At 40.5% G+C, this 26,289-nt stretch overlaps 1 protein-coding gene across 1 annotated transcript in view; it reads left to right on the forward strand.

Moving 5' to 3' along the window:
• Nucleotides 1-15,970, forward strand: part of LOC115192351 (BMP/retinoic acid-inducible neural-specific protein 3) — a 107,173-nt gene extending 91,203 nt beyond the window's left edge. The window contains exon 8 of the mRNA XM_029750747.1: nucleotides 14,118-15,970. Coding sequence (XP_029606607.1) covers nucleotides 14,118-15,234 — 1,117 coding nt within the window. The 3' untranslated portion in view covers nucleotides 15,235-15,970. The remainder of the gene's footprint in view (nucleotides 1-14,117) is intronic.
• Nucleotides 15,971-26,289: the final 10,319 nt, after the last annotated feature.

Genomic DNA, 26,289 nt, shown 5'->3' on the forward strand with positions numbered 1-26,289 from the left:
GAACACAACAGGAGGGTTAAACCCATAAGTTTTAAGCCTGCAGTAGGTTATAAGTGGAAAATTGCGTGTCAATTCATAAAGCCTGTGCCATGGAATCGGTACATCGAAAATCTCTTCCCAACTATTTTGCAATCTATATGGCACAGATATCAATGTTTTGGTTCTTAAATGAAACTGCTATATATTTTTATTTATCACAATTTTCTTTAACCAATTTTGGTATTTAATGCAGGGCCGACAGACAAGTTCCTTACTTTTTTTAATGCATTTTTTTACTCAAACTGCAACCAACTTTCTATGGCTTGTTTAAAAAATAACAATATTGGAGATGATATGAATAAAGGGAAAAATGCCATTCTTGAACATGGGGTGAGGCATTCTTAATCATTTTAAATAAAGCCAGTTTGTTATTTAGAATTATTTATTATTTTTTTTAGAGGGAGAGAAACCAAAAGCCCACCGTGCCTATTTTTCAAAATCTTCAGTCCACATGTCAAGTGACATTCCCCCATTGTATTTACACAAGTTCTCTCTTAACTCCATGACCACCGACAGTTTTTGTTGTTGCCTGATGCAGGACTCTAGTGCCAGAGGAGAGAGACTGACTGAAAACGTCACCATTAATTGCCACAGTTTGGAATACCGATAGAACAGCGTTCTCACTCCCCCTTTGAGTTGTGTGGTGCAATGACAGAATGCCACCATCTACCACTAACGGTCGCGGCATAAACTCATAACTTTTAAAGAAAGAACCAATGTACTAATTCAAGGGTTTTTCTTTGTTTTGCTATTTTCTACATTGTAGAATAATAGTGAACACATCAAAATAATAAATGTGACCGAACTGCTCAAATTCGTTATGTTACAAAATTTGAAATTTTGTTTTTTTACATTGGATAAAAGTAGAGACTCAGAGCTACACAATGGTATACCATACACTGCAATTGATGAAACAATGGGAAATACATTTTGCTTTAAAAGTTGATAAACTTGTAAACTCACTTTTGAATGTACTAACAATAGCAGTCAAGCACCCAAGCTAGGTTGCTAGCTACTTCCAGACATCTAAGTGAGCGAGAACAGCTCAATGAACATTACTCACCCTAGCAGAGCTGGTTAGGCTGTTATGTTTTCCAGAGTGTTGGTGACTGCAAATGTGCTGTCAGATTGTCCGTTCGTATAGTCAGAGCACACACCGGACGCTCTGGCGGATGAGTAGGGTTGAGCCAAACTGTCTGACCTCACAACGGCAGTCAAGCACCCAAGCTAACTGGCTAACGTTGGCTAGCTACTTCCAGACACATAATGAGAGAACACCACACTCTGACCATTTTACTCGCGCTAGAAGAACTGGTTAGGCTGTTTTCATTTTATCGTTGGTGACTGAAACTCTTGTCACGAACCGGCTCAAAGTTTGTAACAAAAAGGGAGACATGGAAATAATTACATTTTATTCCTTATTAACTAAAGTAAACTAAATATCATTTAACAATGACGTGTGTAGTCAGTAGCGTAAGTGAGTGTTTGCGTACATAAATGTGATAATGAGGGGTGTTGAAAGGTGCCAAAGTAAACAACCAAAACGGCCACAAAAATGCCACAACCTAAATCTATCAGTGTCTGCAGGGAGAGAGTATTTATCCCAGGACGCACCCGAGCCCAGGTGTGTCCCAATTCACTGATGACCCTGCCGGCTCCGCCCACCAACATCCTATTAAGGAAAACAAGAGCAAAGAGAAAGAATTCGTCAGACAGAGTGGGAAGGTCGTCACACAGTGCTGCTGGCAACAATTTAATGTCGGGTTTTTTTGCCAACGTTTACTAACACCGGCCATATTCAACGGGTGTTGAGCGTTCGTAAATTCATCAGTTATTCTGCGCTCTCTAGCACACTCAGATGAGAGTGCTCTGAAATCGGAGTAGATGGCCAGACTGAATTTACAAACGCACTGGAAATGGTTATTTGCATAGTGAAGTCTTTTTTTAAGACATGTAGCTAGCTAGCTAAACATTGAAGCATAATCCCAACTCATTACTTTACTGCCCTGCATGAATCTGCAGGTAGCTATCCAACCAGGTTCAATGTGTGCTAGCTAACATTAGGCTATAGTTATCTCAGAACCATTTGCATAGCTACGAATAATGTCATACATGTAACGTTAGCTAGCGAGCCAGCCAGCTAACATTAGCTAGCTAGCTAGGTAAACAATGAACCATAATGACAACTCATGATGTTACTACCCTGCATGAATCTGCAGGTAGCTAACCAACCAGGTTTAATGTTAGCTAGCTAACATTAGGCTATAGCTAGCCAAGCAAATTGCTCTTTCTGTCAAAATTATAAACATGTAATATCTGAAAATGTAGCTAGCTAGACTGTCTTACCCACATACATCATTCATGGTTGGACGCGTCTCCTGTCGGATGCCATGGTTGCCCTTCGTTTGCAGATGTAAGAAAGGTGTTTTCTTCATCTCCTTAGGCATCATACTTGAATTCCACTGATTTCAAAACTCAGTCCTCCAGAAAGTGGACTTATGCAGTTTTAATACACAATACATAAAAAAGGCACGTTAGATATGATTACGTAGACATACTGACCAGCTCAAATAGACAGAAGCGTGCTGTATGGCAGACCAATCCAAACTCATCTTGCGGCATGTCCAGCCCACTCATTATCTCAGCTAATCATGGCTAGCGGGAAGGATGCTGTCTTTTTCTTTGGCTAAACCAACTAGGCTCGTAATTTAACAACCTTATTCGTATTTAGATTTGGCAGACAAGTTTGTTATTAACGCACATGAAGTTCACATGTTCGATAAGGCATTTCTGCCAACAAAACTATTTTGATTAAAAAAAAAGTTTACATTCAAACGGCTCTCCTGTGAAGTAGTGACCCACGACATATGCCTAGTTTCCTGAATCAGGTCACATATGGAATCATGTAATAACCAACAAAGTGTTAAATTAAAATATATTTGAGATTCTTTAAAGTAGCCACCATTTTCCTTAGTGACATCTTTGCTCACACTTGGCATCCTCTCAACCAGCTTCACCTGGAATGCTTTTCCAACAGTCTTGAAGGAGTTCCCACATATGCTGAGCACTTGGCCGCATTTCCTTCACTCTGCGGTCCAACTCATCCCAAACCATCTCAACTGGGTAAGCCTCATCTAATAATTCTAAAATATTTGTATCTTGAATTTGTCTTTCAGCATCAAAATGCAAAGAGGAAGAACAGTCCATCATTACGTGAAGGTCAGTCAATCTCGAAAATGTCAAGCACTTTTAAAGTTTCTTCAAGTGCATTCGCAGAAACCAGCAAGCGCTATGATGAAACTGACTCTTATGAGGGCCGTACCACAGAAAAGGAAGACCCAGAGTTACCTTTGCTGCAGAGGATAAGTTACTAGCCTCAGAAATTGCAGCCCAAATATATGCTTCACAGAGTTCAAGTAACAGATACATCAACTGTTCAGAGGAGACTGCGTGAATCAGGCCTTCATAGTCGAATTGCTGCAAAGAAACCACCAATAATAAGAAGAGACTTGCTTGGGCCAAGAAACACAAGCAATGGACATTAGACGGTGGAAATCTGTCCTTTGGTCTGATGAGTCCAAATTTGTGATTTTTAGACATCCTGGAAATAATTTATTGGGGCAGAGATACCAGAAGACATGTGGCAATATTTCAAAATTTAGGATGTAATAAATGAGCCCAGAATTGGACCCTATATCTATTAAGTGCTATTGGGCTCCCACAATGACATCATATGTTTTGGGATTGTCTGTCTTTATCCCCTTTTTTGTTCCCCATTTTCAACACTTTATGCAGCGTCTGCGTTCGACCAATTGACCGCAACCCATACACCGTCATATTTGGAATAACCCCAGGGAACAATGTCACAAATAATCTATCAGACACGATAGTATTCACATTCACATCTCTGTTAGCCCGCTGACTCATCCTTTTTTAATAGAAATCTGCTTCCCCAACTTCCCATTCGCGATGGGTGAGAGACGTTTTATCTCTCCTTAAATTAGAGAAAATTAGGTTCACCACCCAAGGCGCTACTGAAAAAAGTAAAAGGTGTGGCAGCCTTTCACATTACATGTAATGAGATCCACATGTCTGGCTATTGAGTGACTGTAGATATTCAAGGTCAGGCACCTACAGGTGTAGGCCTACACACAAACTATGTGTGAATAACATAAATAAACTCTCTACACAGCTAAGAGGAGAAGTATTTGTGAGCTTGAGGATGTGAACAAAAAAGTATGATTGTGTATATACTGTATCATGTATGACTAGTTGTATATTATGTATTGTCTGTAGTGGGATCTCGGGTATAGTCTTTTATGGTTCTAAATCCATCAGTCTATGCTAACTATTAGTATTATATGTTTTTTATTTATTTATTATTTTCTATATTTACAAAAAGTGCAATGACAAGGATTTTAACTGGGGGAAAAATATGAAATCGCGAAGGACCGAGATTAATTTAAGTTCATCCCACCCTCCAGAGTAGGAGAGGTGTGTATTATTTGTAAAAAATAAATAAAATAAAGGACAATTGTTCCATATGTGAAAAATCTGCCGATGTGCCCTTGAGCAAGGCACTTAAGCCTAATTGCTCCTGAAAGTTGCTCTGGATAAGATTGTATGCTATCTAAGAAATCCACTTGAGTATCCCCTTTGTGCCTGAATACACTCTGGTGTATTGTGAATGTCCCAGTCGGAAATGGCTGCCTCAGGTCCCCATGTTCATGTTCAGACGTACACACTGTTAATAGGTGAGGGGAGATAAATTATGTACAGTACTTTGCATATTGCTTTGACAGTTCTGCACTGGTGTTTTCTGTTTCTTATGTTCAAAATAGTTCAAAGGCAATCAATCAGAACATTGGATAGCTGCTCCAATTTCACCAACTCGCTTGTCGGGTAAAACTGCTGTGCTCGCGTTTTTTTTCTCTTCATTTTCTTCTAAATGTGTTTTAGAAATGGTTTCACTTGGCAAAATCAGCACATATTCCTTCGTTAACAGTCAGAGAACTGATTAATAAATAGGAAACTATTTTATACATTAGATATATTGTGAAAGCCTTTATTTTAATGGTGTGTCCTGTTTACTTGTCCTAGTTTATGGAGAATGTATTTTCTTCATACATGAAGAGAAAACGGTAGTTAGATTGATACTCTAGAAATAAATAAAATGGTCGTGGCATGGCCATTTGATTCTCATAAGCTGTGAAAATACTGCCACAGAAAACTAGGTCTCCTAGTACTACTGCTATTGTGGCTGTAACACAGAAGTGATCTTGTTCAAGTCTGACAGATTTGTCTGAATGGTTTTCAGTATAACAATACAAGCTGCTTCCTGCCCCTTCCATTTCCATTCTAGCTTTTCTTCTCAACCTATTGTTGTTTTCCCCCTATTGTTTCATGGAGGCAATTTATAAAGTAAATCCAGTTAGTCACAGAGAATTGTGTGACAGAGCAGAGACAAAGTAACATCCCCGGTCTCTGGCATTAGGTGTTTGTGTAAAGCGCTGACAGACCGACAGCTACATGTAACAGTTCTTCAGTTGCCACCCACCTCCTCTCTCACCTCATCTCTCTTGGCAACACTACCTATGTGGGTGACAACACCAGGCCAAGTAGGAAAAAAATCGAATCGAATAAAAATAAAACATTTCTCTTCGATAGAAATGTTTCTGCAGCTATAATTTCATTTGATTAATGTACATGGCAAAATGTCTTATGGCATCTATAATAGGGTTTTCATATATCAAATGTATTTATATAGCCCTTCTTACATTAGCTGATATATCAAAGTGCTGTACAGAAACCCAGCCTAAAACCCCAAACAGCAAGCGATGCAGGTGTAGAAGCACGGTGGCTAGGAAAAACTCCCTAGAAAAGCCAAAACCTAGGAAGAAACCTAGAGAGGAACCAGGCTATGAGGGGTGGCCAGTCTTCTTGTGGCTGGGCCGGGTGGAGATTATAACAGAACATGGCCAAGATGTTCAAATGTTCATAAATGACCAGCATGGTCAAATAATAGTAATCACAGTGAACAGGTCAGGGTTCCATAGCCGCAGGCAGAACAGTTGAAACTGGAGCAGCAGCACGGCCAGGTGGACTGGGAACAACAAGAAGTCATCATGCCAGGTAGTGCTGAGGCATGGTCCCAGGACTCAGGTCCTCCTCCGAGAGAGAATTAGAGAGAGCATACTTGAATTCACACAGGACACCGGATAAGACAGGAGAAATACTCCAGATATAACAGACTGACCCTGGCCCCCCGACACATAAACTACTGCAGTATAAATACTGGAGGCTGTGACAGGAGGGGTCAGGAGACACTGTGGCCCCATCCGATGATACCCCCGGACAGGGCCAAACAGGCAGGATATAAACCCACCCACTTTGCCAAAGCACAGCCCCCACACAACTAGAGGGATATCTCCAACCACCAACTTACCATCCTGAGACAAGGCCGAGTATAGCCCACAAAGATCTCGCCACGGCACAACCCAAGGGGGGGTGCCAACCCAGACAGGAAGACCACGTCAGTGACTCAACCCACTCAAGTGACGCACCCCTCCTAGGGACGGCATGGAAGAGCACCAGTACACCAGTGACTCAGCCCTTGTAATAGGGTTAGAGGCAGAGAATCCCAGTGGAGAGAGGGGAACCGGTCAGGCAGAGACAGCAAGGGTGGTTCGTTGCTCCAGTGCCTTTCCGTTCACCTTCACACTCCTGGGCCAGATTACACTCAATCATAGGACCTACTGAATAAAGACTTAAAGGTTGAGACCGAGTCTGCGTCTCTCACATGGGTAGGCAGACCATTTAATAAAAATGGAGCTCTATAGGAGAAAGCCCTACCTCCAGCTGTTTGCTTAGAAATTCTAGGGACAATTAGGAGGTCTGCGTCTTGTGACCATAGCATACGTGTAGGTATGTACGGCAGAACCAAATCGGAAAGATAGGTAGGAGCAAGCCCATGTAATGCTTTGTCGGTTAGCAGTAAAACCTTGAAATCACCCCTTGACTTAACAGGACGCCAGTGTAGGGAGGCTAGCACTGGAGTAATATGATCACATTTTTTGGTTCTAGTCAGGATTCTAGCAGCCGTATTTAGCACTAACTGAAGTTTATTTAGTGCTTTATCCTGGTAGCTGGAAAGTAGAGCATTGCAGTAGTCTAACCTAGAAGTAACAAAAGCATGAATACATTTTTCTGCATTTTTGGAGAGAAAATTTCTGATTTTTGCAACGTTACGTAAATGGAAAGAAGCTGTCCTTGAAACAGTCTTGATATGTTCGTCAAAAGAGATCTCAGGGTCCAGAGTAATGCCGAGGTCCTTCACAGTTTTATTTGAGACGACTGTACAACCATCAAGATTCATTGTCAGATTCAACAGAATATCTCTTTGTTTCTTCGGACCTAGAACAAGCATCTCTGTTTTGTCCGAGTTTAAAAGTAGAACGTTTGCAGCCATCCACTTCCATATGTCTGAAACACAGGCTTCTAGAGGTCTTAAAACGGAACCTTGAGGAACACCGACATTTACAGTTGATTTGTCAGAGGACAAACCATTCACAGGGACAAACTGATATCTTTCCGACAGATAAGATCTAAACCAGGCCAGAACTTGTCCATGTAGACCAATTTGGGTTTCCAATCTCTCCAAAAGAATGTGGTGATCGATGGTATCAAAAGCAGCACTAAGGTCATGGAGCACGAGGACAGATGCAGAGCCTCGGTCTGATGCCATTAAAAGGTAATTTACCACCTTCACAAGTACAGTCTCAGTGCTATGATGGTGTCTAAAACCAGACTGAAGCATTTCGTATACATTGTTTGTCTGTTTGCTGCGCAATAGCTTTTTCAAACATTTTTGAGAGGAATGGGAGATTCGATATAGGCCGATTTAGTTTTTTAATATTTTCTGGGTCAAGGTTTGGCTTTTTCAAGAGAGGCTTTATTACTGCCACTTTTAGTGAGTTTGGTACACATCCGGTGGATAGAGAGCCGTTTATTATGTTCAACATAGGAGGGCCAAGCACAGGAAGCAGCTCTTTCAGTAGTTTAGTTGGAATAGGGTCCAGTAAGCAGCTTGAAGGTTTAGAGGCCATGATTATTTTCATCATTGTGTCAAGAGATATAGTACTAAAACACTTTAGTGTCTCCCTTGATCCTAGGTCCTGGCAGAGTTGTGCAGACTCATCCTCTCTTGGGGAATGCTGCTTTTTAGTTAGCTTTGCGACAGTATCAAAAATACATTTCGGATTGTTCTTATTTTCCTCAATTAAGTTGGAAAAATAGGATGATCGAGCAGCAGTGAGGGCTCTTCGATACTGCACGGTACTGTCTTTCCAAGCTAGTCGGAAGACTTCCAGTTTGGTGTGGCACCATTTCCGTTCCAATTTTCTGGAAGCTTGCTTCAGAGTTCCGGTATTTTCTGTATACTAGGGAGCTAGTTTCTTATGACAAATGTTTTTAGTTTTTAGGAGTGCAACTGCATCTAGGGTATTGCACAAGGTTAAATTGAGTTCCTCAGTTAGGTGGTTAACTGATTTTTGTCCTCTGACGTCCTTGGGTAGGCAGAGGGAGTCTGGAAGGGCATCAAGGAATCTTTGGGTTGTCTGAGAATTTATAGCACGACCTTTGATGCTCCTTGGTTGGGGTCTGAGCAGATTATTTGTTGCGATTGCAAATGTAATAAAATGGTGGTCTGATAGTCCAGGATTATGAGAAAAAAACATTAAGATCCACAACATTTATTCCATGGGACGAAACTAGGTCCAGAGTATGACTGTGGCAGTGAGTAGGTCCGGAGACATGTTGGACAAAACCCACTGAGTCGATGATGGCTCCGAAAGCTTTTTGGAGTGGGTCTGTGGACTATTCCATGTGAATATTAAAGTCACCAAAAATCGGAATATTATCTGTTATGACTACAAGGTCTGATAGGAATTCAGGGAACTCAGTGAGGAATGCTGTATAGGAGGCCTGTAAACTCTAGCTATAAAAAGTGATTGAGTAGGCTGCATACATTTCATGACTAGAAGCTCAAAAGACGAAAACGTTTTTTTTATTTTTTTTTATTGAAATTTGCTATCGTAAATGTTAGCAACACCTCCGCCTTTGCGGGATGCGCTGGAGATATGGTCACTAGTGTAAATGAGGCCTCCTGGTTGAGGTGTGGCCTCATTTAACACAGTAAATTCATCAGGCTTAAGCCATGTTTCAGTCAGGCCAATTACATCAAGATTATGATCAGTGATTAGTTCATTGACTATAACTGCCTTGGAAGTGAGGGATCTAACATTAAGTAGCCCTATTTTGAGATGTGAGATATCACGATCTCTTTCAATAATGGCAGGAATGGAGGAGGTCTTTATTCTAGTGAGATTGCTAAGGCGAACAGCGCCATGTTTAGTTTTGCCCAACCTAGGTTGAGGCACAGACACGGTCTCAATGGGGATATATGAAGCTGACCTTTTAAAATATATATATTTTTTATTTTATGCTTTTCCACTCTAGTATATTTTCATGAGTTGTCCTCAATTCATCATACACTATTGCTGTGTGCACATATGCAGTACCAGTCAAACGTTTAGACACATTCAAGGGTTTTTCTTTATTTTTACTATTTTCTACATTGTCGAATAATAGTGAAGACATCAAAACTGAAAGTTTCAAAGTAATGATGGACTATCGTTTCTCTTTGCTTATTAGAGCTGTTCTTGCCATAATATGGACTTGGTATTTTACCAAATAGGGATATTAGCTGATTGGCTCATTTCTCTTATTTGAGTTAGCTTCTGTATACCACCCCTACCTTGTCACAACACAACTGACTGGCTCAAACACATTAAGAAGGAAAATAATTCCACAAATGAACTTTTAACAAAGGTACACTTGTTAATTGAAATGCATTCCAGGTGACTACCTCATGAAGCTGGTTGAAAGAATGCCAAGAGTGCAAAGCTGTCATCAAGGTAAAGGGTGGCTACTTTGAAGAATCTCAAATTTAAAATATATTTTGATTTGGTTAACACTTTTTTGGTTACTACATAATTACAGTGCCTTGCAAAAGTATTCATCCCTCTTGGCATTTTCCTATTTTGTTGCATTACAACCAGTAATTTAAATTTATTTTTATTTGGATTTCATGTAATGGACAGACAGAATAAAATCAAAATTGGTGAAGTGAAATAAAAAAAAATAGCTTGTTTCACAAGATTCTAAAAAATGTAAAACTGAAAAGTAGTGTGTGCATATGTATTCACCCCCTTTGCTATGAAGCCCCTAAATAAGATCTGGTGCAACCAATTACCTTCAGAAGTCACATAGATTGCACACAGGTGAACTAATTGTCACATGATCTCAGTAAATATACACCTGTTCTGATATTTTAAGAGAGACCTGGTCCAATAGCAGCTGGGGGAACAACATTTCAGACAAAACAACTTACATACACTAACACAATATTAAACAAAACTACAGACACACATACAGTACAACAATTACAGTTGAAGTCAGCAGTTTACATACACTTAGGTTGGAGTCATTAAAACTCATTTTTCAACCACTCCACAAATTTCTTGTTAATCAACTATAGTTTTGGAGAGTCGGTTAGGACATCTACTTTGCATGACACAAGTCATTTTTCCAACAATTGTTTACAGACAGATTATTTAACTAATTCACTGTATCACAATTCCAGTGGGTCAGAAGTTTACATACACTTAGTTGACTGTGCCTTTAAACAGCTTGGAAAATTCCCCAAAATTATGTCATGACTTTAGGAGCTTCTGATAGAAAAACGGACATAATTTGAGTCAATTGGAGGTGTACCTGTGGATGTATTTCAAGGCCTACCTTCAAACTCAGTGCCTCTTTGCTTGACATCAAAAGAAAGAAGCCAATATCTCAGAAAAACAATTGTAGCCCCCCACAAGTCTGGTTCATCCTTGGGAGCAATTTCCAAATGCCTGAAGGTACCACGTTCATCTGTACAAAAAATAGTACGCAAGTATAAACACCATGGTACCACGCAACCGTCAAACCGCTCAGGAAGGAGAAGCGCTCAGTCTCCTAGAGATGAACGTACTTTGGTGCGAAAGTGCAAATCAATCCCAGAACAACAGCAAAGGAGCTTGTGAAGATGCTGGAGGAAACTGGTACAAAAGTATCTATATCCACAGTAAAACGAGTCCTATATCAACATAAGTTGAAAGGCCACTCAGCAAGGAAGAAGCCACTGCTCCAAAACCGCCATTAAAAAGCCAGACTACGGTTTTCAACTGCACATGGGGACAAAGATGGTATTTTTTGTAGAAATGTCCTCTGGTCTGATGAAACAAAAATAGAACTGTTTGGCCATAATGACCATCGTTATGTTAGGAGGAAAAAGGGGGAGGCTTGCAAGCCGAAGAACACCATCCCAACCGTGAAGCATGGGGGTGGCAGCATCATCTTGTGGGGTGCTTAGCTGTAGGAGGGACTGGTGCACTTCACAAAATAGATGTAATCATGAGAAAGGAAAATTATGTGAATATATTGAAGCAACATCTCAAGACATCAGTCAGGAAGTTAAAGCTTGGTTACAAATGGGTCTTCCAAATGGACAATGACCCAAAGCATACTTCCAAAGTTGTGGCAAAATGGCTTAAGGACAACAAAGTCAAGGTATTGGAGTGGCTATCACAAAGCCCTGACCTCAATCCTATAGACAGTTTGTGGGCGAAACTGAAAAAGCTTGTGCGAGCAAGGAGGCCTACAAACCTGACTCAGTTACACCAGCTCTGTCAGGAGGAATGGGTCAAAATTCACCCAACTTATTGTGGGAAGCTTGTGGAAGACTACCCGAAACGTTTGATCCATGTTAAACAATTTAAAGGCAATGCTACCAAATACTAATTGAGTGTATGTAAACTTCTGACTCACTGGGAATGTGATGAAAGAAATAAAAGCTGAAATAAAGAATTCTCTCTAGTATTATTCTGACATTTCACATTCTTAAAATAAAGTGGTGATCCTAACTGATTCTAAGACAGGGAATTTTTACTAGGATTAAATGTCAGGAATTGTGAAAACTGATTTTAAATGTATTTAACTAAGGTGTATGTAAACTTCTGATTTGAACTGTATATATAACATCACTAATATCTGATACCGCCAGTAATGTACATCGTACCAGCTCCTTCCTGGCCTCCAAAGAAAAACAAGCCTCATGCCAGTAATAAAAACCTATTCTCAGCTTGAGCTTCCTTATCAAGTTCTCCACATAAACAATGAAGCTCAGCTTGTCATCAACCCACACACCCAATTATTTGTACACTTTGACTTGCTCTATAGTATGTCCAGCCAATGTAGCAATGACATGATTAGTAACATGCCTGGCATTTGAAAATACCATGCGTTTTGTTTTACCCAAATTCAGAACCAGCTTCAAATCACACAGATTCTGTTGTATGACGTTAAATGCTTTTGGGCATTTTCAAAAGCTAAAGATAAACTACTAACACTTGAATAAAGAACAGTATCATCTGCATAAAAATTAACATCCGCTGTTTCAATATGACCCCCAATGTTGTTGATATACAAAATGAATAACAGTGGGCCCAAAATAGAACCTTACGGAACACCTGAGCACAACCATCCACCATTACACATTGTGTACGATTTGATTGGTAATTATAAACCAATCTAGAACATGACCTGTAATTCCACAACATTTTATCCTTTGCACTAACACAGCATGGTCCACGGTGTCAAATGCCTTTGACAATCAATAAAGACAGACACACAATGTAACTTCTTGTCAAGAGCACAGTGGATGTCATTTAAAACATTCAATGTTGCTGAAACAGTGCTGTGGCCAGACCTAAAGCCTGATTGCATTCCATTTAAGATGTTGTTTTCTGCTGCCTACTAACTAAGGACTCCAGTACCTTTGACAGTACTGACAATTTTGATATGGGTCAATAACAAAGGATCGGCACCTTTCAGTAGAGGCAGTACAAAAGTAGATTCCATAACTTGGGGATTTCCTTAACGTCAAGTGTAAGGTTAGAAATACATGTTAAGGGGGAGCAATGATGTCTGCAGCTAGGTGTAGGAAACGGGCGTCTAGATCATCAGGGCCAAGGGTTTTTTTTTTCTATAACATTTTTTCAGGGCTTTACACACTTCTGAAACAGAGAAGGATGAAAAGGAGAACCTGGTGAAGGAGTGCACAGGGGTGTCAGGTACATTTAAAAGGGGCTCAATTATACCTTTGACCTTTTCAAATAAACTGCCTGCATCTAGAAATTGCTGATTTAAGTTTTTCAGAATGGAGGTTCTCAGTTACAATCTGTGTGTCTACCAAAAATTGTTTGGGAAGCTTTGTATCTTTTTGCACTACAAACCTTTCACTACTTGCCAAAATGTGGATGGATTATTGAAATTATCTGAAGTAGATTTCAGGTAGTGGTCTGCTTTCGATTTTCGGATCATAGCCACACCCATATTTCAAAGACGTTTAAAAGCCATCCAATCATCCGCCGAACCAGTCCCTCTTGCTTTAGCCCACATTGCATTTCCTTCCCTTATGATTTTACTAAGTTCCTCAGGAAACCAAAGGTTCTCTCTGCCCTTAATCCTGCATTTTTTTTAAAGGGGCATGACAATTGCATACATCCTATTTTCTACAAACTTTTGACTGGTACTGTACCTACATAGATACTGCATTTATCATTTTTTTATGTCTCGTGGGGTTGGGAAAATACTGTGACACCCTGCTTGCGTACATATGAAGTTAACACTCTTTGACAACCCACTGACATGTCCAGACATAAATACTGCAGGGGGATAATTTATATATTGTTATTTCTTCAGCAAAATACAGCTATAGGATGACATGAACCTATGGGAGAAGCAATTATTTATTGGGGAATATGTGGTTATTCTAGTGAACCTGATATCATAGTGCAGATAGTATTCCCAGAACTGCAAAGTGCACTATACAGTGTATACTCAGTGCATTTCCCCAAAAATAAAATAATAATATACTGTCTGGAAAGTGATCCGTATTTGTGTTTGAGTGTGTTTTGCAGGTCCTTCAGCTACTGGCTGAACTACATCCTGTCCATCATGTACTGCAGTGAGAACAACTACATAGGTTCCTACCTGGAGGAGACAAGGAGCTGCTCTTGCCCCTACGACCATCCATCCTGCCAGGGTGTCATCCCCTGCACTGTGGGCGAGGGCTCTTTCTGCGCCTCCTGCTCCTATGACAACCGCTCCCGCTGTGCCAGCTGCAACCCCGGGTACATGCTCAGCCAGGGGGTCTGCCGCAATGAGGTCCCAGACTCAACGGACCACTACATCGGCTTCGAGACGGACCTGCAGGACCTGGAGCTGAGATACCTGCTGCAGAAGAAAGACAGCCGTATTAGCATCCATGGGATCTTCGTCAGCAACGACGTCCGACTCAACAACTGGTTTGACCCATCATGGAGGAAGAGGATGCTGTTGACACTGAAGAGCAACAAGTACAAGTCAAACCATGTCCACATGCTCCTGGGGATGACCCTGCAGATCTGCCTAACTAGGAACAGCTCCCTGGAACCAGTGCTGTCTGTCTACATCAACCCCTTCGGGGGAAGTCACTCTGAGAGCTGGAGCATGCCCATAGACCAAAACAGCTACCCTGATTGGGAGAGGACTAAACTAAACATTCCCCTGGACTGTTACAACTGGACATTGACTTTGGGTAACAAGTGGAAAACTTTTTTTGAGACTGTCCACTTCTACCTGCGGAGCAGGATCAGGGCTCCGTTGCCCCAAAAGAACGGCTCGGTGTACTACGAACCTTTCGAGTTTCTGGAGCCCGGTAAGAACCTGGGCTATATGAAAATAAATAGCATCCAGGTGTTCGGCTATAGTATGCATTTTGACCCGGAAGCGATCCAGGATCTGATTCTGCAGCTGGACTACCCGTACACTCAGGGATCGCAGGACTCAGCCCTGCTGCAGCTGCTGGAGATCAGGGACCGGGTCAACAGACTGTCCCCTCCCGGACCTCAGCTCCTGGACCTGTTCTCCTGTCTCCTGCGCCACCGCCTCAAATTATCCACGACAGATGTTGTCCGAATACAGGCAGCTTTGCAGGCTTTCTCTGCCAAACAGCCGAACTCCATGGAATACGAAACAACTAAATTATGTAGCTAATAAGGTGCCAGTGTCCAGATACACAGATGCTTGTGCTGCTATCACACTGACCTAATTACAGTTAACAGCCATTTTGGTCATGATCTCAAGAGATATGCATTTGGATTCATGTAAAATTCTAACTTTCTGGAAATGTGTAGTGTCATAGACACAAAAGGGGGCTTCACCATGTTCACTTTGCCTTTTTACATAATAACAATAAAACTCAGACTTTCTGACCATTATCGATATCAAAAGATTTATCATCACTGATATGTTGCCCGTGTGCTGAAATCCGTAAATTGCACAGATCTCAATAATCACTTACAATGTGATGCTTTTGCTCATAATGAAGTGTTATCTCAACAGTGTGTTTGGTTTGACACCAGCATGGCTTTAGGTCCTTCACTTTGTTATTAAACACGCACCATGTTTTTATACTCACACTTTTCAGTTTAATCCCACTCCACCCCATGTTCAGAGCTACATGAGTCACTATGGAAATCAACTGTTCCTTGTTTGACATTTTTTTTATATGTTTAAATTCCCACAAATTGGAGTTACAACAATACTTCAGAGGTACAGAAATAAAACACCATAAATGCAATGGCTAGTATGTTATGTTACATGTAATTTTATTTTTTATAATGCAGTTGTTTGTGAACAGTTACTAAGCAATGTCGATATGCTGTATAACAACATTCTGAATTTGTTAATTCACAAAATAAAAGTCATTTTTATGTCCTGTCTGTAAATAGTGTAGATATTCCATCTAGTGTCTATTTTTATCAGAAATAATCTATTAATCCATCTCATATTTATATTTGATCTTTAGTTCATTAATCTAGATTACATCATATTTGATGCAAATCGAACAGAATTAGACATACTAGTACTGTTAGTTGTTCCCAAATCCTGTCAATTAGTACCAATTCATTAAATGACGGTGTTAAATGGAAGTGTGTCAGTTAAGATTATATTTAAATCTTAATCTCTTCTCTAAGGAGGACAAGCTTCATGCAAACCACAGAAAATATTAAGATGTAACATTCATTCATTCATTTAGCACATCGAGAGGATTTCTTATCCCATATTTTAGGACCAGGACAGACAGATATTCCATGAAATGTTGCCTTATGTGAATCTTTGTAAAATCTGTTTAAAATATATAGACAAGGCTACATTGCCAGACAACAGTATAATACATTAAAGTCAAAACAAACCCTAGAGCACCACTTGCTCCAGTGTTTGCCATTAAACGCCAGGTGACTTGTTCTTAGACTAATGACTTTATCCCTTGGATATCCTTGAAAACAATCCAGCCAATGCATTGCGTGAGAAAAAAGTGTAAAATACTAAGAGGCAGCTTGGAAAGTTTTCTATCATTTATGATGGCCAGAGTGGGGGCATTTATTAGTTATTGATATATTTTATTCTCTTCATTCTGGCTGTCATTATTTAGTACCTTTTCAGAATGATGGGGAGTATGAGGTATGAATCTAAGGAATATTAGGTGCAATCCAGTTCAGAAAAAGAAAACACTGAGCTTAATTGGAATGTCTGATGAGATAACAGTGAAACAAAAGTGGCATGGATGCACATGAAATGTGAGTTGAAGGACTATTAATTGTATTTGTTTCAATTACATGTATGTGGGTGCAGGTATATGTTATGTTTGGTTATTAGTGAGACATGGCCATCCCTAATTAAATCCCGTCACTCATTCCAGTGGTTTGCATAGTTGGCAGGGCAGCAGCAGGCTATACTGCGCAGAAAATTGCTTCACCAAAGGTCAGCCAGTTCTGTGAAATCTAGTTTCCAGTGACAAACCGAGAATAACCCAGCTTTGGCCCTCTCTGTCTCTTCCATTTCCATTGATGGATGGCGGCTGGAGGAAGAGAGGCAGGCAGCGTATCAAAGCCCGTTATCTCAGGTGTTTTTCTCACTAGCTGGTAGTCTCTTGTAATCTGTAGATTTGTATGTTTTACTCTGGGTCCTGGAATAAAGGTATTCAGCTGAGAGGCCTCAGAGGGAGAAAGCTTTTGGTTGTCCCAACAGCGGGCCTGATGGGAGTCAAGTGTTTACATTCTGGTTTAAATCTACCAACCCTAGCTGAGCTCTAGCTCCATCACTCAGAATGACAACTGTAGGCAATGAGACAAACATTCTACAGCATTAGCTCAGACACAGGCAAGGAAGGAGGAAAATAGTAAATAGAAAACAGGGGTGGCCAAACCTCCTGCAGAGCGCTACTGTGTTGCTTTAACAAATCTGACTCACCTTAAAAAAATAAATGTGTTGCTGCAAACTAAATAGTGTGCCACAAAATGTTACCAAAAGTTTGCCACTAGTGTTAAATCTGCAGCAAACATTTGGCAACAATAATATGTATTGACAGTAGTGGGAAAACAGTTTGCCAGAGTTTTTTTTTCTTGCAGACAATTCTCTCATGATTCAATTTAAATTTGTGGCAAACGTGGCAACAAGTTTTAAGACCAGTAACCGTTGATGATCAATCAAGGGGATTAGAAACATCTGTTCGAAAATGGAAACCTAGCTACCTACCAAAGTTGCCCGGTGAGTTTCTAATTTATGAATTAAACTTCCAAATAAACTTTTAAATTGTATTAGCTAAATGATGCCTAGTTAGCAATGCCATGTTTTATGGGATAGAGTGAAACACAGTTTGTTGATACCAGTTTCAATCTGTCAGCTCCACTGACTGACTGGCTAGTGCTTAGTTAGCTAACATATTTCTGCTATCTAACTAATGATTTGCCTAAACACAAATTTTAGGTGAATATGTTGCTGTTTTTTAATACCAATATTCATGCCAATATGCTAGCGTCACAGTTCAATAGCATGTTAGTTAGCACAACAGCTAAGGTAGGTTGGTGCAGGTAACTAGCTAGCTAGCAACAATATGAGTTGATTTGACATCAGAGCAAAACTTCCCTTTTGCAGATGGATACCCTTCCCCTACCCGTGATGTTGGAAGAGGCTGGATTGGGAGGATGATGCATCAAACACCCTGGAAATATGTTTGTGGTGCACTCACTCATAACACTTCTTTTGAGTGATAAATGAGTATATCGTCTTCAAGATTGAGGTAAGTAAATGCATGACCATGCTCGTGACACTAGCTTACTGAAGTGTTGTCACGGAATATAACTAGCTAAATGTATGCTTTTTGTTGACATTTGGCTAGCTAACTATGTCAGTGTCTGTAACGGTAGCTAGCTAACTTAGCTAGTTTAGTCTGACACTTCTTCTGGACTGTATCGGACACTGTTTCACTCATTAGCTACATTAGCTAAATTAGCTGGCTAGGTAGCTACATTACCATATCTAGATTTTACTTATTCTCCATCTGGGTTCATTTAACCAAGCTATGTGGCAGGCTTATCTCAACTTGCATGGGGATTCATTGAGTTCGTCAGCGTTACTGTACTGATTTCAAATGGTTTTTGACAGTGGCAGCTTTAGTCAGACTTGTTAGGTTGTGGAGGATAGATGCAAATTCTGTAACCTAGTTAACGTTAGAGTTGACCTTAAGTTTGATGTAGCCAAGTTCGTTTTTAACATTTCTTTATTTCTGTACTTCAATGTCTAGATCAAGGCCAATGAGCAAGAGGACAAGTACATTAGTGTCTAGTTTGAGAAACAGACGCCTCACAAGTCCTCAACTGGCAGCTTCATTAAATAGTACCCCCAAAACACCAGTCTCAACATCAACAGTGAAGAGGTGACTCCGGGATGCTGGCCTTCTAAGCAGAGTTGCAGAGAAAAAGCCATATCTCAGACTATCCAATAAAAATAAAAGATTAAGATGGGCAAAAGAACACAGACAATGGACAGAGGAACTCTGCCTAGAAGGCCAGCATCCCGGAGTCGCCTCTTCACTGTTGACGTTGAGACTGGAGTTTTGCGGGTACTATTTAATGAAGCTTCCAGTTGAGGACTTGTGAGGCGTCTGTCTCAAACTAGACACACTAATGTACCTGTCCTCTTGCTCAGTTGTGCACCGGGGCCTCCCACTCCTCTTTCTATTCTGGTTAGAGCCAGTTTGCGCTGTTCTGTGAAGGGAGTAGTACACTGCGATGTACGAGATCTTCAGTTTCTTGGTAATTTCTCGCATGGAGTAGCCTTCATTTCCCAGAACAAGAATAGACTGACGAGTTTCAGAAGAAAGTTATTTGTTTCTGGCCATTTTGAGCCTGTAATCAAACCCACAAATGCTGATGTTCCAGATACTCAACTAGTCTAAAGAAGGCCAGTTGTATTGCTTCTTTAATCAGGACAACAGTTTTCAGCTGTGCTAACATAATTGCAAAAGGGCTTTCTAATGATCAATTAGCCTTTTAAAATGATAAACTTGGATTAGCTAACACAACGTGCCATTGTAACACAGGAGTAATGCTTGCTAATAATGGGCCTCTGTACGCCATTAAAAATCAGCCGTTTCCAGCTACACTAGTCATTTACAACATTAACAATGTCTACACTGTTATTTTAATGGACAAAAAATTTGCTTTTCTTTCAAAAACAAGGACATTTCTAAGTGACCCCAAACTTTTGAACGGTAGTTAGTGTACATTAAATACACAGCTACCATAGATAGTCTGGACTTTTTACCATACTTGCTGTATTGTTCATTTGCACAAATATTCTGTCACAGTGACCAACCTGACACACAACATACACACCACAGGCTGGGAGCAGCTCGTGCACTTAAGGGTAAAGTGCCTTGCTCAAGGGCACAACAGCAGTAGGTCGTTTATAGACATATTGAAGCTGGTAACACTCTGGCTGACAGATCACGCCCTGCAGTTTTCCCAGCAAGCAGCTCAGGGCTTAGAATATTGGCATGCCTTTCTAACCTTGAAGCTACTGCCACCCCTATTAATTGTGCTCTTCCCTCAGTCCCTTGCCTTTGTTCAACCATTTGACCTGGCTTATCAACCCTTCCTTCAAAGTATTTAATTTAGAAATGTGGGTGAAACTATCCCTTAAAATCTCCCCCCTAGAGGTTAAGCGTGTTGGGCCAGTAACTGATAGGTTGCTGGTTCGAATCCCCGAGCCAACAAGGTGGAAAAATCTGCCATTCTGCCCTTGAGCAAGGCAGTTAACCCCCAACAACAACTGCTCCCTGGTGCATCAAAGACGTGGATGTCGATTAAGTCAGCCCTCCACACCTCTCTGATTCAGATCGGTTGGGTTAAATGCGGAAGTTGTGCAACTGATTAGGTACTCCCTTTGATTAGGTACTCCCTCTCTTTTGCAGAGGAAGAGATGGACCAGGAAACACTCTTGCTTTTGGACAACTCGACTATAGCCTGAAGTTAAAGAACATAAAAGCCTTACACGCAGTTAGTGTTCTGTAAATTACACTTTTTTTTATACATGAGGGGAGGTCCACGTAACACACATGAATACCCAGGATTGTGGACACACCAAGGGACACACCAAGCTTGAGCAGGCGCCACGTAGCCAGGTACATGTTGAAAGATTTGTTGTGTATTTAAAAAAATTATTGTTAATTGTTATGTGCATCTGCTAGATACTCCAGGCATTGTGAGTTACATATTTTACAAAAACATTAGATTTGAATTTGATTCTGTTTGCTGTGATTCACTAGACTGGCTGACGTGACCCACGTGACTCACAGAGCAGGGAGAGCTGGTCTGGAAAGGATGCTTTTTGTTAATGCAATATTCGCAAAAAAATCGTGCAACGGGTTTTGATTAGTTCTCTCAAGTGTTTGTTTTTGAGACCTCTCATTGTTTGGATTTAAAAATCCAACCATTGTAATAGAAGGGGGAGGCGCTCAGGGGCTGTGGGTGGCTGTGGGTGTTTGAGTGAGAAAGACAGAGGACAGCCAACCAGTAAAAGCACAGCCCCCTTCATTATTGACGCATTGTGCTGACAACATAAGAGACATTCCAGACTCTAAAGTCAGGAGGACTTCAAGAGTTAGGTGTTAGCCAGCCTAGTGATTAACTGCAATGGAAAGGTAAGTGTTTCTCTGTCTACAACATAACCCAATTTGAAGTCTCACAAGCATTAGAAACAGCATTGGGTGTGAATACGGTGGGAACGTGGATCTGAGCAAGTGTGATGTCATTAATGTTTGTGGATATGTATGTAAATGTTAAGTTGTCTATTTACGTCAATGTATTTTTTTGTTTGTAAAAAATAATTGTCTGCTTAACTACAGATTGCTCAGGACTTCTACATTTTAAACCCGGACTGCTGAAGCTCACTAATAACTGGATCGCGGTCTTCAAGAACAAAAAACTTCACTTTGTCAGCCCAGAGAGAAACAGACCCAATATCTTCTCTTTGAAGTGCTGGTATAGTTTGATGTGACCCTGCTGGTGGTGCCTCAGATGGTAATGTATTTTTTGCCTGAAACAATCAAATTATTCACTAAAGATTATTCTCTCCAGACACACAAGGTGACATCGTTTTAATACTTCTGCCAGTGGTCCTCCCATCACCAGTCTACAATATCGGCAGGAAGACATTCCGACCCAGCTTCAATGAGACCAAAAAGTCCTTCAATGACTTGCAGCCTGTAAGTTTAAATAGTGGATAGGCATAGGGAGATTGATGGGGAAATTAGATAATGGTATTTTGTAAATCTTGAATGAAAGGAACAGCATTCCAAAATCTGTTACGCATAACAGCACACTCCAAGAGATTAGCAAGATTTCCATCCAATTCATGACAGATTTTCAAGCGAATATTCTAAAATCTGCATAAAACAAAATGCACATTTTCCCACCATAGATGTTTCCAGCAAACAGACTTTTTGTGGATAAAAGGCTTTGCTTAGTTATCATTTAGTTCATGTTGATAATAATGTAGTTGTTCCTTTAAACATCCTAAGGTCAACATCCCCATAGTATTCAGATTTCTCTCATGTAAATGTTTTAGCTACATAAAAATATGAAATAAATAATTTGGGAAATTTCCGGTCTTTGCTATTTTCTTCATTTCCATGCTGATGTTTTCAAGTTGTATTGGATTTATGTTTATCTGTTAAAGACATTGAACACAGTATATTTACTACATTTAGTATGTTTAATTTTTTTCTCTGTGAAGTAAGTTCATTTAAAGTTATGCGATTTGGTTTATGTAGATACATTTACATTTTGTTTAACACACAGTAGCCAAAAACCTGATCCAATTTGCATATTCATACTGAGTTTGCAGCAAACAGAATGTTCACCACAAGCTTCCAAGAATTGTTTGCATTTAAAAATATGAGCTTGCTGCAAATGTGTGGCAAATTAGCCAAAGGTTTGCCACAACTGTTTGCCAGGAACATGTTTTTTCGGTATGGGATATTTTGAGTACAAATGTTTAGGTGCATAAATTATATTTATACTCTTTAGGTTTTTCTGCCAGAGGGGCTAAGTGAAACTAATTTACTGGCAATACAACTAAATTAATGGAGTGCAGGGATCAGAACACATAAATGGGTAATTCTGTCTGAAAGTTATATTAACATCCTAAGAGTGCAATTGTGAAAAAGGAGCCTATACAAATTGGTCAGCCAAATTCAAATTCACCTTTCACTTGACTCGACTCTAAAAACTGATCCAACTTTCAATCAATCAACATTTCCGCTGGAATAGAAAAGGCAAGGCTTTTCTCCAAATCGTCAGATTTGTGCATAGCTCTGAAATACATGAGATGCATTTGATAATGAAGCAGAGAGGAGGGGAAGTCTGATTTATGTTCCTTACCTCGTTTGACACTGGGGACCGTTTAGGAGTGGCATTTCAAAGGAATCTACTTTCCATTAGCTCTCCAATTACTAACATTGATTGGTGCCTTTTCTTGAAAGATAAAAAATCATGTCCATAATAAGTGTGTTAAGTAGTAAGAACATCTAGGATCAGGCACTACTTCTATCAATGTTGTTTGGTTCTAAAGTTACTGTTAAAACACTATTTTCTTTTTTTATGGGGTAATTGCTATTGTGTTATTTCCTTTTGAAAAGCTCTACTACTGTTTGTTACAGTGATGAACCCATGCCAGGGCCCACCTATACCATGGTGTTGTGAATAATGTGTTGCTTTCCCTTCAATACAACTTTCAAAGTGGTGTCAAATCTTAGAGTAGTTGCATGGCTGTAGCAGTATTTAAATGGGACAGTGAAAACAGGAAGGTGAAATACATTACTCCAGGAAAAACTACGGGTGAGACAAAAACATTATCTCTTATTTCTCCAGACATGTGCTTCCTTTTCTTTCCCTCTCCCTTGTCCACCTTTTTCTCAACATCACAGTGCACCCTCTTGCCCAACCTACTTACGTCTGCCAAAACACCCTTAGTCTGTCGAAATAACATTAGCTTTTTCCCACTCGTCAGTCACTCAGTCGCACTAGCTAGAACTTGAATACTTGCAAGTATTCTGGTGGACTTAACGGGCTGATGGCGGGAGAATTAACACACTGGCTGGGTCAAATATCCATAGCCCAAACTTAATAACCCATAAACCCCAAGAAATGTTTTACTCAAATTAACTCATAGTTCTAGTAAATCACCTCAGACTCAACTGAAGTCATAAGTGCGTTAAGTAGTAAGAACATCCAGGTCCAGGCACTACTTATATCGGTGTCGTTTGGTTCTAAAGTTACTGTTATAACACAATTGTATTTTTTATGGGGTAACTGCTATTGTGTGTTATTTCCTTGTGAAAAGCTCTACCACTGTTTGTTACAGTAATGAACCCATGCCAGGGCCCACCTGTACTAGGGTGTTGTGAATACTGTTCTGCTTTCCCTTCTTCTATACCACGTTCAAAGTGGTGTCAAAGCTTAGAGAGTAGTTGCATGGCTGTAGCAGTATTTAAATGGGACAATGAAAACAGGAAGGTGAAATACATTACTCCAGGAAAAACTACGGCTGAGACAAAAACATTATCTCTTATTTCTCCAGACATGTGCTTCCTTTTCTTTCTCTAACTTGTCTACCTTTTTCTCAACATCACAGTGCACCCTCTTGCCCAAACTACTTATGCCTGCCGGAAAAAGTATATTTGCAAGTGTATCTGTTCCAATTGCTCATGATAGGGAAAACACAGTCTTACTTCTGGGACCATAAAAGCTCATAAAAAAAAGGCCCAGTCGTGCTCCGAGGTTGCCAACCTCAATCTATGATGCAGTGGCTCATTTTGACTGTCTTCTCCAGAGTCGCAGCACACAAACACTGGGGGCTTGGCCATGTTGCCCAGGCAATTATCAAAGTCCTCTCTCCCAGCCATAACTGCCCGCCCTTCGCCGCTCCACACTGGGTGTCTCCAACGCCACTTCAGGCAAGATGCAATTAAGGCGGACACCCCAGTTCAACTTAACATGGAAAACTAATGCAGGGGCAACATGTAGAGACTGAGCTACCATAACAGTGTTATGACTTATTTGTGCATCTATTTGTGAAAGCATTTCCGCAGGCCGGGCTCTCAGAAATCCCTCGCTGTGAAGTGTATGAAGTGCTCAGACACATGAGGAGCTGGGATGAGATTGTCTAAATTGTGACAAAGACCGGGAGGAGAGGTGTTCTGTTATAGTTCTGTAATATTAACCACAGAACATACTCTAATCCAAGGCAATGATCAGCAGTGGAATAATAGTTTGAGAGTAGAGACTCACTATCCCTCACTGAGGGACTGGAAAGGAAGCTCAACATACAGGAGAAATAATTGTTTATTTTGTATAACAATGCTTCTCAGCGAGGTAAACATTTGAGAAGTGGGTACAGCGGGTGCCTCGCAGAGCTTCTGAGAGTTATTGGCATTCACAAACACCCTCTCATTTGTCCCCACTGAAAATTGTTGTCATTTTTTTCAGGGACTCGGTGCGGTGCGCTGGAAGGGGTTGCTACGGTTTGCCAAACAGAATAAAAATATTGATGCTTGTCACTTGCACCCCTGTAGTATCTGACCCCTAGCCCTCTTTCTCCAGGGTGTTTCCTCATTTAGGATAGGTTTTCACTCATGGATCTCTTTCCCTATTTCTTTCTCTCCCTCAACCACCTGATTTAGGGCACATCCTCATTATGTGCATCCTGATACCTGCCACGGCTAATGAGGAGAGGGACTGGAGCAGCAAAGTTGGAGCGTTTAGATTAATGGGAGTAGTACAGCAGTGAAATTTGGGAATAGTGTGTACTCTAGTCTCCCGAGCTGTTCATTACTGTGGATATATGACATTTTAGAACAGGGAGCTGAGTCGCTGCCTAATGATACAGTGGGATAAACACTGGGGACAGGTTGGCTCGGTCAGAACTGGAGACACCTATGGAGGTTTCTGCCAGAGGGAACGGCAACAAAGGCTCTATTCTTCCTGTCTGAAGTATTTGCATTATGTAGAGTTGATCCTGTCCCATGTTTTTATTACCGTAATTTCCGGACTATTAAGCGCACCTGAATATAAGCCGCACCCACTGAATAATTTTTTTACATTTATTTTGAACATTAATAAGCCGCACATGTCTATAAGCCGCAGGTGCCTACCGGTACATTGAAACAAATGAACTTTACACAGGCTTTAACGAAACACGGCTTGTAACAAAAATAAATAGGCTTTAACGAAACACGGCTTGTAACAAAAAAAATGATTAGCAGTAAGCTTTAGCGTGAGGAATTGCACTGAGTCAATTCCTCACGCTGCTGTTTCCAACGTCTTATCATCGATTCATTAAGACCAAGCTCCTGTGCAGCAGCTCTATTTCCTTTTCCAACAGCTAGATTAATCGCCGTCAACTTGAAAGCTGCATCATATGCATATCTCCGTGTCTTTGCCATGATGAGGGTGACAAAATGACTACCATAATCAGAATGATGAAGTTTGAGAGCGCTCGATTTAATCTAAACAGTAAACCAAAAAGTTGTTTGACCTTAACCCGTTCGGCAATTTCATTGGTCTAATGAAAGCTTCATGCCGCCAAAAATCTGAGCACGTCACAGAATAAAAAAAAAATTCTCCAAAAAAACACAAAGCGGGAAAAATCCATATATTAGCCGCGTCATTGTTTAAGCCGCGAGGTTCAAAGCCTGGGAAAAAA

The sequence above is a fragment of the Salmo trutta genome, chromosome 4 (genome assembly GCF_901001165.1).
Source record: "Salmo trutta chromosome 4, fSalTru1.1, whole genome shotgun sequence".
In the NCBI taxonomy this organism is placed as follows: Eukaryota; Metazoa; Chordata; class Actinopteri; order Salmoniformes; family Salmonidae; genus Salmo; species Salmo trutta.